The sequence below is a fragment of the Bufo bufo genome, chromosome 5, assembly GCF_905171765.1.
Source record: "Bufo bufo chromosome 5, aBufBuf1.1, whole genome shotgun sequence".
NCBI classification, from domain to species: Eukaryota; Metazoa; Chordata; class Amphibia; order Anura; family Bufonidae; genus Bufo; species Bufo bufo.
In genome coordinates, this window is record NC_053393.1 from 541298119 (window position 1) to 541316901 (window position 18783).

Below are 18783 nucleotides of genomic sequence, written 5' to 3' on the forward strand. Positions count from 1 at the left end.
TGGTTGATACATGAGCCCTTATGGGTCTTTTGTAAGTAAACATGACAACAACAAGAGCATACAATAAAAATAAGAAAAGTCAATAAATAAAGAAAACAATCACTGTACAGGTTTCAGCGATAAAACAAGATTGGCAAAATAATCAACATTTTTTGCTTTTTTTCTTACATTTTCTTTAGGTAAAAAAGCTGGAGAGCTAAAGACATATTAAAAACCTCTTATCAACGGACATATCAACAACGACCCTGCTGACATATTCCCAATTATTTACTTATTCACGTTTTACTTTTTTTTTTTTACTGACTTGAAAATTCTAGGTACAAAAATTTTAAATTTAGTTCTTGTCTTGAAGATCAATAAGGCAAAGGTGGCAGATTTCCACCTCACAACCCCCAATCTTGGGTAAGATGGGCCAGCACAAGCCATGCTTTATTCCCATTGGTTGTAGAAGAATAGGGACCATAACCCTCAGGTTGGTTCCTCTTTCATTTATAAAAAAAATATGTAATGTTTGTACAGTTCACACAGAACTTTTGCTCAGATTATGAGGTCAACCTGACCTGGGACCCTCCTATTAATAGACCACATAATGCCCACAAGGGCTACCTCTATGATATGTATTCCCATGATTGTTACTCAGCTAGTAGAAGGCACTTTAATGCCTCTGTTTTACTTGGGGCTAAGTGTCATGATACCAGATTGTTGGTCTGATATCACAGAGTTTGTGGCCCCCAAACAACCCTCATGCTCAAAAATAGTCCAGTCATAATCAGAAATGTTTGCAACTTTTTTGGATATGTTGGTCAAAAGACGACAACTCACAAGGGCAGATTGGAAGTCACTTGATCCCTTATTGATGCCACATGCACATGACCCTCTCAAGCGAAATCTATTAAAGTAGACAGCTAAGCCAATGCCTTTAAACGTGAGGGCCAAACACATGTGTCCACCTCTTATCAGGTGGATTGCATCACTGAACGGCTATCAGGTTGGATGGGTAGTTGAGGTCTCCTTGGTCCTCAAGGTGGTGGAGACCCTAGAGAGCTTGCTCATGGTTTCTTGGCTTTAATCTAGCCGTGACTACTCTATCATTGTGCTTGTCTACTCATCGAAACCCAGTTCAAAGGCCCTCAGAACTGGATCTATAAAGTAGCTCTATAAAATTTCAAAAACTACTTTAGATACAATTCAGTATCGGTCAATCGGTCAACCTGGATATCCAGGCATGATTTCCTTTCCCACTTCACATTTAGGAACACAATGGTAGAACTGCCTTCATGTCTGTGGCCACGTTGACCAACTACACCTGAGATATCAGCATATGGTCATTCTACTCTACTGGGTATTCAATAAAAGCTAAACTTTTAGAAATTTTTACTTGAAAGCCAGAATCAGTGTCTCCCACAGTGTCTCCACTAGCACATCAGTTTTCTCTTCTGTTTGGCACCTTTCGCCCTTATCATATATATTTTTTTTACCTTAAGTTACCTTCCTTCTTGGCCAGTTTGTCTCATGTACTGCAGAGAGAATATCCTATGAACGTATAACTACCTGTTCCGCGAAGATCGTCATTGAGACATGAAGTCAAGTGCTTGCTTGGTAACCTGATCTTACATAACCTGCAGAATACACTTCCAATGAGCTTCAAGAAGAGTTAGGCTCTATATTGAGAATGATCTATCTTTCTACTCTACATTCTTTAAAAGGGTTGTGGGCTGGAAAAAAAAAGGAAAAATGGTCAGAATGACTTAAAAAATATATACTCACCTGAACAATCCCCTGCTGCTGCAGTTTCAAAACTTCCTCTGTGCCTCAGCAGTTTCTAATTTCTAGTGCTGCTAGACACAGGAAATGTGAATGCTTAGCCAATCAGTGGCTGCAGTGGTGACTCACCTCAGCCAGTGATTGGCTAAGTGATCACATGTCCAAGAGAACTATAAAGTAGAAAATGGCACATAAAACATTTAATTGGGGGTTTGGCTATATCCCGCCCACGAGGGGCCAGATGAGACAACCTTGACATAGAAATAGCAATATGTTGGATCCTTTAAGAGATTAAAGGCAGCTATAGTGGATGACTGATTCTCATGCTATGGCAAATAAAAGAAACAAGAACAAACAATCCCCTTATTATTAAAGACCATTTCCCCTAAAACAATCACTTGTTCATAGTCTTCTTACGGCAAAGAGTTGAAAATCTACTCTGCAATAGCTTAGCAAGACAGCCACCATTAAAGCTACCATAGAGGTTGTCGCCCAACTTTTCCTGTTAAATCCTCTAGCAATGCAGAGATGAGAATGTAGGATGAAGGCTACATATGCGAAGGGTCAAAACTGACCATTTTGGCCAATGCTCCAAAGTTTATAAGGATCCCACTTAAACACTGACCCAATGCAAAATCTTTAACCACCGACTTACCTACCTGGAGCCCCCTTGGTGCAACTACTACAGCTACACCCATGTGCTCCTCAAATTTACCAAAGTGGGGTTATCCTGGCTCTAGTTTTTGTGAATGGGCCACACTCAGGACAATCCCTGGCCGGATCATTGTGTTCATCATGAGTTTTCAAGATGGTGAAGGCTGTGTGAAGGTCTAACATGATGGAGGTTTTCTTAGGGTCTAACATGGTGGAGACTCTCTCAGTGTCTAAGATAGTGAAGGTTCTCTGAGGGTCTAACATGGTGGAGTCTCTGAGGGTATCAGATGGTGGAGGCTCTCTGAAGGTCCAAGTTGGAGGAGGCTCCAAGGAAATTGCCCCTTTTGCTTTCCCTATAATAGGACCCTGTAGATTAGTGAATATTTTTGCCATTCAGGAGTCTATTGAAATCTACGTGACAACCCCTTTGGCCTCTGGTGGCCATACTGGTTGTTACCCAATTGTCCCAAAAATAGACAAAACTGGAAAAAAAGGTAAGAATAGAATATTTAACAATTTCGCTGATGAGGACGACTGAAAGCTCCTTAATTTCTGATCCTATCTCAATGATTTTTGGTAAGAACATTGAAAAGATTTTTTTTTTTTGCAAAATACAAATATACAAAGAAAACAATCAACAATCCCGACTCCTGATGGCAACTGATTTGTCACCACTTTCCTTGAATATCCAGTTATCTGCCACACTCTACAGTCCTCGGCCCATGAAATAGACCAAAAAGAGAATTCGGTCAAAGCATTTGGTTTACTCCTGGGATTTACATAAAAACGGTTCAACGCCGGAACCTCAGCGCTTGTGCTTTCTATAGCGTTTACAACACCATCTACACTCGGGTTTATGTCCTTTGTTCTGTGACTTTCCCCCATGTTGTGGCCACTGAAGTCCATTAAAGGTGAATTCCGCCATCCGACAAGAAAAAGTGGAAGCCAGGAAACAAAAAGAGACAAAATTTCTGGAGGCCGCTGCGTTCCTGTGCTCAGATGGCTGCTGTCTGCTTTATGCTGTGAAAGCTGATCCTGGTAGGCGAGGTCGGTATGGACATGGCTCGGGCAACCCGGACACGGAGGGAATGGTGGTCCTGCCAACGGTGCCACCTCTTTCTTGCGGCTGATCGAACCTAGAAAGACGACAGACAGGGTCTCTTAGACATGAATTATGGAAAAATTTATGGGATGGGCTTAGATACACAACTCAGCAGACAGTATCCCACATGACAGAATTGGATACAACAGCTCAGCAAACAGCATCACACATGATAGGCTTAGATACAGGGGGTCAGCAGACAGTATCACACGTGATAGGATTAGATACGCAGCTCAGCAGACAGTATCACACAGGATAGGATTAGATACACAGCTCAGCACACAGTATCACACAGGATAGGATTAGATACGCAGCTCAGCAGACAGTATCACACAGGATAGGATTAGATACGCAGCTCAGCAGGCAGTATCACACAGGATTAGATACACAGCTCAGCAGACAGTATCACACAGGATAGGATTAGATACGCAGCTCAGCAGACAGTATCACACAGGATAGGATTAGATACATAGCTCAGCACACAGTATCACACAGGATAAGATTAGATACATAGCTCAGCACACAGTATCACACATGATAGGATTAGATACACAGCTCAGCAGACTGTATCACACAGGATAGGATTGGATACACAGCTCAGCAGACAGTATCACACATGATAGGATTGGATACAAAGCTCAGCAGACAGTATCACACAATATAGGATTAGATACACAGCTCAACAGGCAGTATCACACAGGATATGATTAGATACACAGTTCAGCAGACAGTATCACACAGGATAGGATTAGATACGCAGCTCAGCAGACAGTATCACACAGGATAGGATTAGATACGCAGCTCAGCAGGCAGTATCACACAGGATTAGATACACAGCTCAGCACACATATCACACAGGATAGGATTAGATACACAGCTCAGCAGACAGTATCACACAGGATAGGATTAGATACACAGCTCAGCAAACAGCATCACACATGATAGGCTTAGATACAGGGGGTCAGCAGACAGTATCACACAGGATAGGATTAGATACATAGCTCAGCACACAGTATCACACAGGATAGGATTAGATACGCAGCTCAGCAGGCAGTATCACACAGGATTAGATACACAGCTCAGCACACATATCACACAGGATAGGATTAGATACACAGCTCAGCAAACAGCATCACACATGATAGGCTTAGATACAGGGGGTCAGCAGACAGTATCACACAGGATAGGATTAGATACATAGCTCAGCACACAGTATCACACAGGATAGGATTAGATACACAGCTCAGCAGGCAGTATCACACAGGATAAGATTAGATACATAGCTCAGCACACAGTATCACACATGATAGGATTAGATACACAGCTCTGCAGTCAGTATCACACAGGATAGGATTGGATACACAGCTCAGCAGACAGTATCACACATGATAGGATTGGATACACAGCTCAGCAGACAGTATCACACATGATAGCATTAGATACACAGCTCAGCAGACAGTATCACACATGATAGGATTGGATACAAAGCTCAGCAGACAGTATCACACAATATAGGATTAGATACACAGCTCAACAGGCAGTATCACACAGGATATGATTAGATACACAGATCAGCAGACAGTATCACACAGGATAGGATTAGATACACAGCTCAGCAGACTGTATCACACATGATAGGATTAGATACACAGCTCAGCAGACTGTATCATACAAGATAGGATTAGATACACAGCTCAGCAGACAGTATCACACATGATAGGATTAGATACACAGCTCAGTAGACAGTATCACACATGATAGGATTAGATACACACCTCAGTAGAGTGTATCACACATGATGTGATTAGATACATAGCTCAGCAGACAGTATCACATATGCTAGGCTTAGATACATAGCTCAGCAGGCAGCATAATAAATGATAGACTTAGATACACAGCTCAGCAGACAGTATCACACACACATGATAGGCTTAGATACAGCAGATCAGCAGACAGTATCACACATGATAGGCTTAGATACAGCAGACAGTATCACACAGGTTCCCGACTGGACACTAATCGTCTGTTTTCTTGTCGGCAGCTAATAATCAGGGCTTATTAATAATACATGGATTTACTAATGAACTAGAAATACTCTAATTACATCTGAATATTGCAGTTAATTTTTCCGTGGACACAAGGGCCGAGATAAATCCAGTATTTCCACCGAACGCGTTTCTCGGGTTTGAGATAAGTGTAAATCTGCAATCAAGTTGATGTTTAGGATGAAAAACCGAATCCGCCCTGTGTTTATCGTGTGATCACAGCTAAGGGGCAGCGGGGGAGGGGGCCGCTCACGTCTTTACCTGCTGCTACCACAACGTATCACTCTCTTGCTTTTTTTTTTTTGTTATGGGATTGTTATTGTTGGCACTGTTATGGGATTGCTATGGTTGGTTGGCACTGTTATGGGATTGCTATTGGATGGCACTGTTATGGGATTGCTATTGTTGGCACTGTTATGGGATTGCTATGGTTGGTTGGCACTGTTATGGGATTGCTATTGGCTGGCTGGTACTGTTATGGAATTGCTATTGGATGGCGCTGTTATGGGATTGTTATTGTTGGCTGGCACTGTTATGGGATTGTTATTGTTGGCTGGCACTGTTATGGGATTGCTATGGTTGGTTGGCACTGTTAGGGCATTGCTATTGTTGGCTGGAATTGTCAGGGCATTGCTATGGTTGGCTGGAACTGTTATGGGATTGCTATTGTTGGCTGGCACTGTTATGGGATTGCTATTGTTAGCTGGTACGGTTAAGGGATTGCTATTGTTGGCTGGAACTGTTATGGGATTGCTATTGGATGGCTGGTACTGTTATGGGAGTGCTGTTGTTGGCTGGCACTGTTAGGGCATTGCTATGGTTGGCTGGCACTATTATGGGATTGGGATTGTTGGCTGCCAATGTTATAGGATTGCTATTGTTGGCTGGCACTTTATGGGATTGCTATTGTTGGCTGGAACTGTTAGGGCATTGCTATGGCTGGCTGGTACTGTTATGGGAGTGCTATTGTTGGCTAGCACTGTTATGGGATTGCTATTGTCTGGCACTGTTATGGGATTGCTATTGTTAGCTGGTACTGTTATGGGATTGCTATTGGATGGCGCTGTTATGGGATTGTTATTGTTGGCTGGAATTGTTATGGGATTGCTATTGGATGACACTGTTATGGGATTGCTATGGTTGGATGGTACTGTTATGGGATTGCTATTGGATGGCGCTGTTATAGGATTGCTATTGTTGGCTGGAATTGTTATGGGATTGCTATGGTTGGATCGTACTGTTATGGGAGTGCTGTTGTTGGCTGGCACTGTTATGGGATTGCAATGGTTTGTTGGCAGTGTTATGGGATTGGTATTGTTGTCTGGCACTGTTATGGGAGTGGTATTGTTGGTTGGCACTGTTATGGGATTGCTATGGTTGGTTGGCAATTTATGGGATAGCTGTTGTTGGCTGGCAACGTTAGGGCATTGCTATGGCTGGCTGGTACTGTTATGGAAGTGCTATGGTTGGCTGGCACTGGTATGTGGTCACTAGGGTTTGCTGGCACTTTCTTGGCTGAATAGGACTGTTATGAGTCATTCTGGATGGCAGGGGCATGGGAGCTGCTTGGCACTGTGGATGGCTGGCACTGTTATGAGAGCACTGTGGATGGCTGGCACTGTTATGAGAGCACTGTGTATGGCTGGCACTGTTATGAGGGCACTGTGTATGGCTGGCACTGTTATGAGGGCACTGTGTATGGCTGGCACTGTTATGAGGGCACAGTGAATGGCTGGCACTGTTATGAGGGCACAGTGAATGGCTGGCACTGTTATGAAAGCACTGTGGATGGCTGGCACTGTTATGAGAGCACTGTGGATGGTTGGCACTGTTATGAGGGCACAGTGAATGGCTGGCACTGTTATGAGGGCACAGTGAATGGCTGGCACTGTTACGAGGGCACAGTGAATGGCTGGCACTGTTATGAGGGCACTGTGGATGACTGGAATTGTCACAACAGAGTGGCAGCTGGCTAGTGCTGTTATGGGATTAGCCTGACTTTTATATGGCACTGTGACTGGCTGAAATGTATATTATAGCTGGCTAGCACTGATTGTGAGGAACAGGTAGCGTCTGTTACTGATATTGGGGGACTATAGTGGCTGCTGTCAACTCAGAATGGAGGAATTACTAAAAAGTTATTGAGGTCTAGTTTCACCCTATGAACTGAGTGCTCCAAACTAATCTACATACGGCATAGTTGGGGCACCCTTATAAAAGTGACCCCGGCCGTCACAGGGACCTAAACCCCCCCTGTCTAATATTCCCCTGGCACTAGTCCTACGAGTTTCGCTAGGTGCCACTTTGACCTTAGACCTGCTACTATGCTCCTCTCTGAGGAGCTAGAAAAAGACAATGTTTTCAAACTACTTCACATTTTGCATAATTTTCTTTTTAAACAATCCTAATAACTGGTGTGTAAATAGAATATCAGTCACAGAGAGTAACACTACAGGTGGCTGACACACTGTCGGCAGAGGATTTGTGGGGGTTTCCTTCACTTTTGGAGACAAGAAATTGGGTCAAACAGCTGATGATGTCTGGCACAGCGCTGGGACTTCTTGCTATGTAGGTGGAAAGAGAGAGCTGCCATATTTACAGTCTGATCACAGAGCTGATCACCAGGCTGCTGCAGAGCACAGAAACATGAGAAATACCCATAAAATAAAATGAAAAGCCTTTAAGTTATCTTTTTTAATTATTATTATTTAATAGGGTAAGTGAAGAGTTTTTGTGTTTTCTTCCTCTTTAAAAGTCACAGTTTTAGGTTACATGCAAACGAAAGTTGTTTGTTTCCGTGTCCGTTCCGTTTTTTTTGCGGATAGGATGTCCGTTCCGTTGCCCCGCAAAAAAAAAATAGTGCATGTCCTATTTTTTTCTAGTTTGTGGACAAGGATAGGCAATATTACAATGGATCCGCACAAAAAAACGGATCTGCAAAAAAACAGATGCCATACGGAACGTCATCAGTTTTTTTTTTTTAGCCTTTTGCTACATGCACACAATCGTATGTGTTTTGCGGTCTGCAAATTGCGGATCCGCAAAAAAAAAAATGGATGACATCAGTATGCCATCCAGTTTTTTTTTGCGGATCCATTGTAACAATGCCTAAAACGGACAAGAATAGGACATGTTCTATTTTTTTTGCAGGGCTATGGAACGGACACGGATGCGGATAGTACACGGTGTGCTGTCCGCATTTTTTTTCGGACCCATCGAAATAAATGGGTCCGCATCATATCCGCTAAAAAAAAACGGAACGGACATGGAAACAAACAACGTTCGTGTGCATGTTGCCTTAATCACTTGTCCCTACGAGAATCCCAGGACTCAAGAACCTAGAAGCCATGAAAGTAGCAAAAAATGTATGAATTCTCTGCTAAACTTTAATAACTTAATTTCTGAATTTTAATTGACACTGACCGGAGCAACAAAGGCGCGAGGAGAAACAGGAGAACTGAAACCTCGGCCTCCGCTGATATATTATTGATTAAAAGGAGATTTATTCTTTGGGGACAGTTATCCGGGTGTCAAACAATTAAGAAATTTTAGACCAGAAAATGATTGTGAGACAAAGAAACAAGATGAAATCTGTTCTCAGAGTCTCAATCAATAAAACATAAAAAAAAAACTGTTCTGTGTCTGTCAGTCTACAGCGCGGCTCATGGATTTAAAAGGGCACCCATCCCTTAAAGGGGAACCTCATTAAAAAAAAAGATCCACATTTAGAAAATTCTTTCTGTAATTAAATTGTTGTAATATGTCTCACTTTCTTTTTGTCACTTTAGTAATTTAACGTCTTTACAAATTTATAGGTGGTGGAAGTGGCATAAAAGGAAATACGGGGAATCGGTAGCTCACTGTCCGCTGGCTGGTCCATGCCAAAGCTGGGGGCAACTGCTTTATAATCAGTCATGTCTCTGCTATAGAGGGTGCAGAGGTAGCATTCACATCCGGGGCCCCTCTGCCACATAGTGTAAGAAGACACCAGTATTATACATGGAATATGGTAGGCGAGCAAGGCAACACATTGTTACTGGTGGATGCCCCAGTTTTCACGATCTAATTTAATGCAAAAAAATCAGGCCAAGACCACTTACCTCTCCGTTCAAGAAGCAGTAAAACACTGATACAAAGAAACCCTGTAAGAAACGCAAGAAAACTGCTTTAGCCTGGTTTCTATGCAATATACAGAGGGAGCATTTTTTTCTCCCAAATCTTCTGTTTGTATCTACCAACTGCAGTTTCTCGTAGAATTACTTACCTGAAAAGACTGAAGGAAGGAATTAAAATAAATGAACACTATCTGAGAGACGTTGTCTTCCCCGGGGTTCATGAAGAACAGCATGTATGTAATTCCCAGGAGAGGGAGTAAGACCAGAGTGGCCTTCACAGCTTTCCTGCAAGAGAAGAAGACGTCTTCAAAAACTGTGCAGGGACACCCCCCACATCTGGTAACACCCAGGTGGACCATTATTGCAAACTGCTGGCAATTCAGTCAAAAACTTCCAGTAGGTATAATAGAAGAATCGCAGGCTCCAGAATTGTTATTACATGGGGAATGCAAGTCTTTACTAAAACAGGCATATCGGGAGAGGGGACGTGTCCTCTTCAACAGGGAATTTCAGGCGAAGTGTTTTTGAGTTTGTTGCGGGAGATCTGAGGCATACGTCTCTGTGGTTCCCAGAGGAGATTTCAGACCTTGTGCGCTAGTTACTGCAGATTGTTTCTAGGTTTTAACAGGCAAGTTCAGGCTTAGAGATTAATTACTGCAAATTGAATGAGATGAAAGAAGGCCGAGGGCTGGGCCCACAGGTACAGAGGGTACACCATGCCACACAGACACAGACATCGGTTCTTTCCCAGCAGTTGAGTTTACTGAACAATATAGAGAACAAGAAGCTGAGAATATATAAAACAGATTGGTAACAGAATAAACCAACAGTTACTGTAACACTGTCTAACAATAAAACAGTAAATGCGATGTTTTCCCCAAAGTCCATTAAGCAGCCTAGCTGCACTTGTATGTTCCTGGACGAGGTTCTCATTGGGGTGCACCCTAAGTATTGCGCAATACTATTTGTAATCCACAGGGAAATGATGTCTGTCTCTTGTAACTTTAATCTTTACTCCAGCTCACAGCATATAACACCCTACGGCCAGCCAGTGAGATAGGAAGGTGTCAGCGTATGAGTCCCTTAGGGCTATGCATTAGCTTGCAGCCCGTACACCGCAATGTAACTGTACTTATTGTATGTCCAAATGCTACTTCAACAGTGTGGTGCAATGTGACGCAGCAAAGCTGCACATACAGTTCCTTGAGCAGGTTCTTGATGCTTTTTCTTATTTCCTGGTCCACTCCAGAACTGGATCCTACAGACACGACACTCCTGGGGTGGTCGCTGCAAACGTCCCCTTCGTGCTGTCGCCAGTCTCCACCATGAGGCGGTCCATTCCCTTCCAGATTTGGCAGAGATGATCCCTTGTGCTTTCCAGCAGCACCAAGCACAGCCTCCGTCTGCTCACTCCCTGCTTCTAGAGGAACCTCCTCCTCTTACACAGGGAGAGTGTGATGCAATAAGTATTTTGCTAAGTGCAGTGTCCAACCTGCATATTCCGTTTGCTATCACACTTGTAAGGGTCCAAAACAGCCCATAAATTAGCTATTTTCCAACTTTGCAAACTAAATAGGTTATTAGTATTCCTCTGATAGACAGCTCCAATGTACACTTTTATCATCTTATCCTTTGCGGCCATAATCTGACCAAAGTGAGATGTTGCAGTAATTATACAACTTACAACATAGCAGAGTGATATATTTAAGGTCCCTTGCCCCACATCCTTACAGAGAGACTGTAACAGTAGATTTCAGGCCGGTGTCTCAGAGAGGACCCCTGTTCACATTACATGGGGCGGATTTGTTGCAGAAATGTCGTTGAAACTGCAGCAAATCATATGACAAATCACCTCCTAGTAGTACATGAAACAATGATTTAATTAAAGGAGGTTTATCCTCAGGATTGGTCATCAACGTGAGATTGGTGGACCGACTCCCGGCATGCCCGCTGATCAGCTGCTTCTGGCAGTGGATGGAAGGTTCCGTGCACTGTACAGTTTCTGGCATTGGTGTTCACTTGAATGGGAGCTGAGCTGCAGTACCCTGGACCAGCCTCTAGTCTACACAGTGTACTTCTGCCTCCGGCTCTGTCCTCTGCTCAAACCAGCTGATTGGTGGGGGCGCCCGGGTGTCGGACCCCCATGATCTCATATTGATGACCTATCCAGAGGTCATGGCTGTATATACAATGACAAGCAAAAGTGTAACAATGTTTAGAAACTTTTGACTTTCAGGCTCAATACGTGAGACTCCCATCATTTTATAGACAATCATCTTGGCTATCTCATACATAAATTGCACTTGCAGCTATTTAGCATATGATTAGTTCTGCAGATTCTTCTCATGTAGCTGCATTGTTACGGTTTTGCTCCTAAAATTCTACATTTACATTTGTAAATCCACCTTTGGCTTTCAGCACTGCCTGAATCTTTCTGGGCATGCTCTCGATCAGATTCTGACCGAAATCGGTTCCCAGGTCTCTTCTACACATTCCCAATGTTGGTGCATACTGGTCGACTCACTTGGGTACGAATACAGATTATTTCCTCAACTCCACCCACAGGTGTTCGATTGGGTTCTGGGGACTGTGGGGCAAATCCAGCACCTCTACTTCATTGTCCCATTTCTTCACCAATCTCGAAGTAAGCTTCAGGTGGTTGTCCTGCTGGAACACTATGTCCTCTTTTTCATACCAACAGTACTCAAGTATGAAGTAACTCATCATGTAGGATACTCACATAGAGCTCAGCATTGAGACCACCATCGATCCTGGTCAAGTATCCAACACCTTTGGCTGGGAAACAACCCAATATCATCATCAGGCTTCCTCCAGTTACCTTGACAGTTCCTTCAATTTCTCAATCCATTAGCCCCCTTTTCCCTTGTTTTTTCCAGACCCATTTGCACCCATCAGAGCCCAGTCTATTGAATTTGGTCTCATCGCTCCAAATCACCTGTTTCCAATCTTTTTTGTAAACTCGAGACGACCCTTCTATTGACAAATATTGAAGCTGAGGCTTCTGCACCTTTTTTAGACCACCATTCCAGACTTGTGTAATGTGCATCACACGGTGCTTGTATGGACGTCTGTGATCTCACTATTACGAAGCATACGAGCCGCCTCCACTGCCGTGTTTGTCGCACCAGAACTGATAGACCTTGTGATGAGCCAACGTGTTAACTCCGATATTTTGCCTGGACGTCCACCTCTTGGCTTTGGAATGAACATACTTCATTTTGAATTCTTCCAGCTGTCATGGCCTCACATGATGCAGTTTGACCATTTTCTTGGCTGAGATACCGCTATTGATGAGCTGGATGATGCTGTTTCTCTTTTCTTGGGAAACCTTCCTCACGGCTGCTCCTGGATTTGAACCAGTGACCTTTCACTTGGGAATCACCCTAATAACACATTGAGCTATTACGGAATGTGAGGACAGGTTGTAATCTGTAGCAAAACAATAACAATGCAGTTACAGGACATGAATCTGCAGAACTAATCATATACTAAATAGCTGCAAGTCCAATTAATGTATGAGATAGCCAAGATGATTGTCTATAAAATGATGTCTCACGTTCTAAGCTGTAGTGGATGGTGAGATATGGAGCCTGAAGGTCAAAAGTTCAAAACATTGTTACCCTTTTGCTCGTCAATGTATTTTACATTCTTACATGAAGATCCCCTAGGCAAATCTAATACACTAAGTAGGTTCCGAGGGGGTGGTACATAATCTTAGGGGGTGGTACATGACAGATTTCTTCTATGGCGTTCTTGAATCCCTCCTGCCCCTCAGGTCCTGCATCTGTTTCATAGGGACCTTTAGTACCGCGTCCTGCGTTCTTCTCATGAGGAGTCAATAAATAGCTGATAAATAAATGCTGTTTTCATCCACATCCAATTAGCAAGAGGTCGAAGCTAAAAATGTACCACCAGATGGAACAACGTGTCATTTCCCTGCAGCAGTAATGCACATAAGGAGTATAGCGGATGCAGAGACTGGTGCCAGGTCAGTAGCTGGTCATATTCTGCCTCATATGTATCCCTTGACTTTCACAGGATGACCCCACCCCCGAATCCTTACCTATACTGTATGGTCTCTGATGTCGTCGAAGCTCTTAATTTCGTCATTAGTATCCGCACAATGTTGAATAAAAATACAAAGTTGATCTAAAAATAATAAACAGATATGTTAAACTACAACTCCCAGCATCCAGCATGTCAAGAGCAGAGAACAGACTGTGATCCTAACAAGTATTTCACGCCCTTCCCTGTTGTGGCCCTTAACTTCCACCAAGGTTTACCACTTGGGATCTTCTGCGGTTTTGAGACCCTCTAGAAGGTTGGTCTGTTGGATACTCTGTAGCTTCATTGGGTAGGGGCCAATGGCTGGTCGTCAAGTAGGGGACACATATGTTCAGTGGTGACATGGTTGGGTAGACGGCCAGATGGCAGGGTGTGCGGTCACTGGGTGTGTTCATATTACGTCTGAACGGAAAACATGTTGGCGAGTATTCCAAAAATATCTATGGGTGGCCAAAAGAGTGCCCCATTGGAATAGGCTGGTTGGATATGCATAGGTTTTTCTTTGTACTGTATGGAATAGTGTAGTAGACTATGCTATTTCAGTGAAAAACATATACTGTGCGGTATTTTATTTTTACAGTAGGTTCCTATTGTTGCCGTAGCCTTCTATAAGTGGTATACATCAATAAATACTCCTCCGATAAAAGGCAATGACATGGCGCGAGCAGAGCCTAAACTGGCACTGTGTGTGGCGGTATTATTTATGCAGGCATAATGGCTTATAATTCCGATATTTAGCTTCATTTTCTTTATCTCTGCTACAAAATCTTTACTGCAACCATCCCAAAGAGTCGTGTGCCATTTGTGGTCCTCGAATATGGCACAGGGGTCTTTGGTGCCCATTCAGTCAGGCAGGGCACCAGTGCGTGTTAAAAACCTCTGCACTCCCTAAAGCTGCACCGGATATGTACAGTATAGGACCCTCTAATATCTAATAGTTAATAGTGCTGCTAATGAAACCTCCTAATTCTACAAATCGCTCTAAATTGTTTTTGCAAATACAATTTTATAGTTTTTATGTTTTTTGTGCTTTTTGTTTATGATTTTAAATTAGTTAATAAAAAGAAATAAAATAATTAATTTCCTCCTCTCATAAAATGTTAAAGTCTTGAAAACCGTGCTCATAAATCAAAGTCTGATTTATACCAATTCATTCTGTTTAATTTCTCGGAGATGGCCAAAACCAGAATGTCATATTCTCAGAACGTATTTTACGGAAAATGAAGTTCCGATAATATATTCTTCACTGTTGTCCCTGATTGAAGAGTCCCACACGGCGTCTCATAGCTCTCAGCAGTGGCTCACCAGCAAGGACACGCTCGTCTTTCATATAATTTAATGGAGGAAAAATAAGCTCCATTAATAAAAACGACTGGAAGAAACATTCTCCTTATTTACTGACAGAGGTTTGGTCCTTTGGGATTTATTTCTCTTATGGAAAACACAAGGTCGTTGAGTTCTCGGCAATGAACAGAATAAATTGCGCCTTAAATTTTTTTTTAAAGTCGCCTGTCAGCAGAATCAATCCTAATAAACCAGGCATATTGTCTGGTAGGGATGATCCCGCTGTGAAAAATGATATTTGTCTTGTAAAAATCGGTTGCGGCGTTCCTGAGAAAAAAGACTTTCATTTTTTTATGCAAATAAGGGCTTCAGTGCACAAAGGGGTGGGGCCTACTCCCTCAGTGCCCCTAAGTGCTGGCCACGCCCCTTGAGTACTGAAGCTCTCATTTGCCTAAAGGAAAAAAAGTATTTTTTTCTCAAGAATGCCACGACCCATTTTGACAAGACAGGTATCATTTTAATCAGCAGAATCAACCCTACTAGGCAGTATGCGTGGTTAATAGGGTCAATCCTGCTGACAAGTGCTCTTTTAAGAGCTTCTTTAAATCACTGATGGATCTTTTGGCTGGTAGGGCATATCTTCCAAAAACGAGCCTATGGAAAATGGGGCTTCGATAGATGAGGAGCAACGTCACATCACATCGATTAAAGTTATTATTTTTTTGGTCTTTTCAATATTTTCCCGTCCCCATTGTAATTATTAAAATGATAGATCCTGTATTAGTATCAATATCTGACTATCATTATCTCTGCACCTGCTTTTATTTTATCATCCTGTTTTACTGTATGTAACGTTTAACGTATTTATTGCTCTGCGTTACCTTCATATATTTCTTGTTAAAAAAAAAGAAAGAAAGTGGATTACAAATTCTGACAGACAATTGGGCTAAAGAATGACATATATACTGTATATATGAAAATAGCACATGTCTGATAAACTTGGTGCGGCTTCAATATGTTATACAATGGCACAATTTTAGTTTTTCACCTATTTTATTGTTTCTTGTTTTACAGACAATCTCCCTAATTTCATGGCACAAATCAAGCAGATTGCGAAAGTTGTCCTGCACCACCTCTAATAGTAAATGTTTATTAGTATGTGATTGCAAATTGTTCCCGGGACATTGGACATGTCACAGACTACGGGTGCACATCCGCAGCATCTGTCTCTGCATATCTGTATGAAGGTCTCCTGACTGACTGACAGAAGAAGACGGAGGAGAGAATAACATGACAAGTCTGATCCTTGTTCACATGACATAAGTGAAAGGTGTAAAAAAACAATACTTACAAGGAGGACGAGGATGACAGGTCCTTGGTAGATATAATCAATGTATTTTCCGGGCCCTTTTCCAATCCAGCATCTAAAGAAATTTTGTTATAAATACCGTACATTATACTACCCTCTATATACAAGAATACCACTACTATAATACTGCTCCTATGTACAAGAATATAACTACTATAATACTGCCTCCTATGTACAAGAATACAACTACTATAATACTGTCTCCTATGTACAAGAATATAACTACTATAATACTGCCTCCTATGTACAAGAATATAACTACTATAATACTGCTCCTATGTACAAGAATATAACTACTATAATACTGCTCCTATGTACAAGAATATAACTACTATAATACTGTCTCCTATGTACAAGAATATAACTACTATAATACTGCTCCTATGTACAAGAATATAACTACTATAATACTGCTCCTATGTACAAGAATATAACTACTATAATACTGCCTTCTATGTTCAAGAATATAACTACTATAATACCGCTCCTATGTACAAGAATATAACTACTATAATACTGCTCCTATGTACAAGAATATAACTACTATAATACTGCTCCTATGTACAAGAATATAACTACTATAATACTGCTCCTATGTACAAGAATATAACTACTATAATACTGCTCCTATGTACAAGAATATAACTACTATAATACTGCTCCTATGTACAATAATATAACTACTATAATACTGCTTCCTATGTACAAGAATATAACTACTATAATACTGCTCCTATGTACAAGAATATAACTACTATAATACTGCCTCCTATGTACAAGAATATAACTACTATAATACTGCTCCTATGTACAAGAATCTAACTACTATAATACTGCCTCCTATGTATAAGAATATAACTACTATAATACTGCATCCTATGTACAGGAATATATCTACTATAATACTGCTCCTATGTACAAGAATATAACTACTATAATACTGCTCCTATGTACAAGAATATAACTACTATAATACTGCCTCCTATGTACAAGAATATAACTACTATAATACTGCTCCTATGTACAAGAATATAACTACTATAATACTGCTCCTATGTACAAGAATATAATTACTATAATACTGCTCCTATGTACAAGAATATAACTACTATAATACTGCCTCCTATGTATAAGAATATAACTACTATAATACTGCTCCTATGTACAAGAATATAACTACTATAATACTACTCCTATGTACAAGAATATAACTACTATAATACTGCCATCTATGTACAAGAATATAACTACTATAATACTGCTCCTATGTAGAAGAATATAACTACTATAATACTGCTCCTATGTACAAGAATATAACTACTATAATACTGCTCCTATGTACAGGAATATATCTACTATAATACTGCTCCTATGTACAAGAATATAACTACTATAATACTGCTCCTATGTACAAGAATATAACTACTATAATACTGCCTCCTATGTACAAGAATATAACTACTATAATACTGCTCCTATGTACAAGAATATAACTACTATAATACTGCTCCTATGTACAAGAATATAACTACTATAATACAGCCTCCTATGTACAAGAATATAACTACTATAATACTGCCTCCTATGTACAAGAATATAACTACTATAATACTGCTCCTATGTACAAGAATATAATTACTATAATACTGCTCCTATGTATAAGAATATAACTACTATAATACTGCTCCTATATACAAGAATATAACTACTATAATACTGCCTCCTATGTACAAGAATATAACTACTATAATACTGCTCCTATGTACAAGAATATAACTACTATAATACTGCTCCTATGTACAAGAATATCAAATAGCCAAGTCAGGGGGCACACCACATAGTAAACAGAGTGCAAAAGGTGGTGAAAAAGAACGTTAAACAGTATAGACCCAAGAGAGAGTCACTAGAACCACCTTATAAATGCACATCCGACAATAAATCCGTATAAAAATATATAAAGTTTATTAGACACACCAACAGACACATTAAAAAATTGTATACAATTAGAGCAAAGTGCGGTATGCAGTAAATATGTAACCAGCACATACAGGTCCACTGAATAGCCAAAACATAGGCCAAAATAATATACCAGCATATACAGATTTCAATGTAAAATACTATTTGAATATGATCTTTTATCCCATATAAGGTGATGCCCCAGCATTTGACTCTTTACCCCTGAGGAAGCCGGATTGCTCCGGCGATACGCGTTGGGCGCTTTCTCATTTGTTCAGGTCCACTGCACCAGCTCTCCATGTAGGTTTGACTCTTTGATCGTGACCCCACTTTAGGTCTGTCTGCATCTCTAAAGAGGTCTCACCCTATGGTACATTTGCTTTATATTTTACATTGAAATCTGTATAT

General features: G+C 41.1%; 1 protein-coding gene across 2 annotated transcripts in view; it reads right to left on the bottom strand.

The window, feature by feature from the left end:
• Positions 1-286: 286 nt before the first annotated feature.
• CRHR2 (corticotropin releasing hormone receptor 2) overlaps positions 287-18783 on the bottom strand; it is a 325375-nt gene continuing 306878 nt past the window's right edge. For both annotated transcript variants that reach the window (XM_040431314.1, XM_040431315.1), the window contains 5 exons: positions 16402-16474; positions 13765-13850; positions 9830-9965; positions 9666-9707; positions 287-3554 (listed from right to left, as the gene is read on the bottom strand). In XM_040431314.1, the coding sequence (XP_040287248.1) occupies positions 3414-3554; positions 9666-9707; positions 9830-9965; positions 13765-13850; positions 16402-16474 (478 nt within the window). In that variant the 3' untranslated portion in view covers positions 287-3413. The remainder of the gene's footprint in view (positions 3555-9665; positions 9708-9829; positions 9966-13764; positions 13851-16401; positions 16475-18783) is intronic.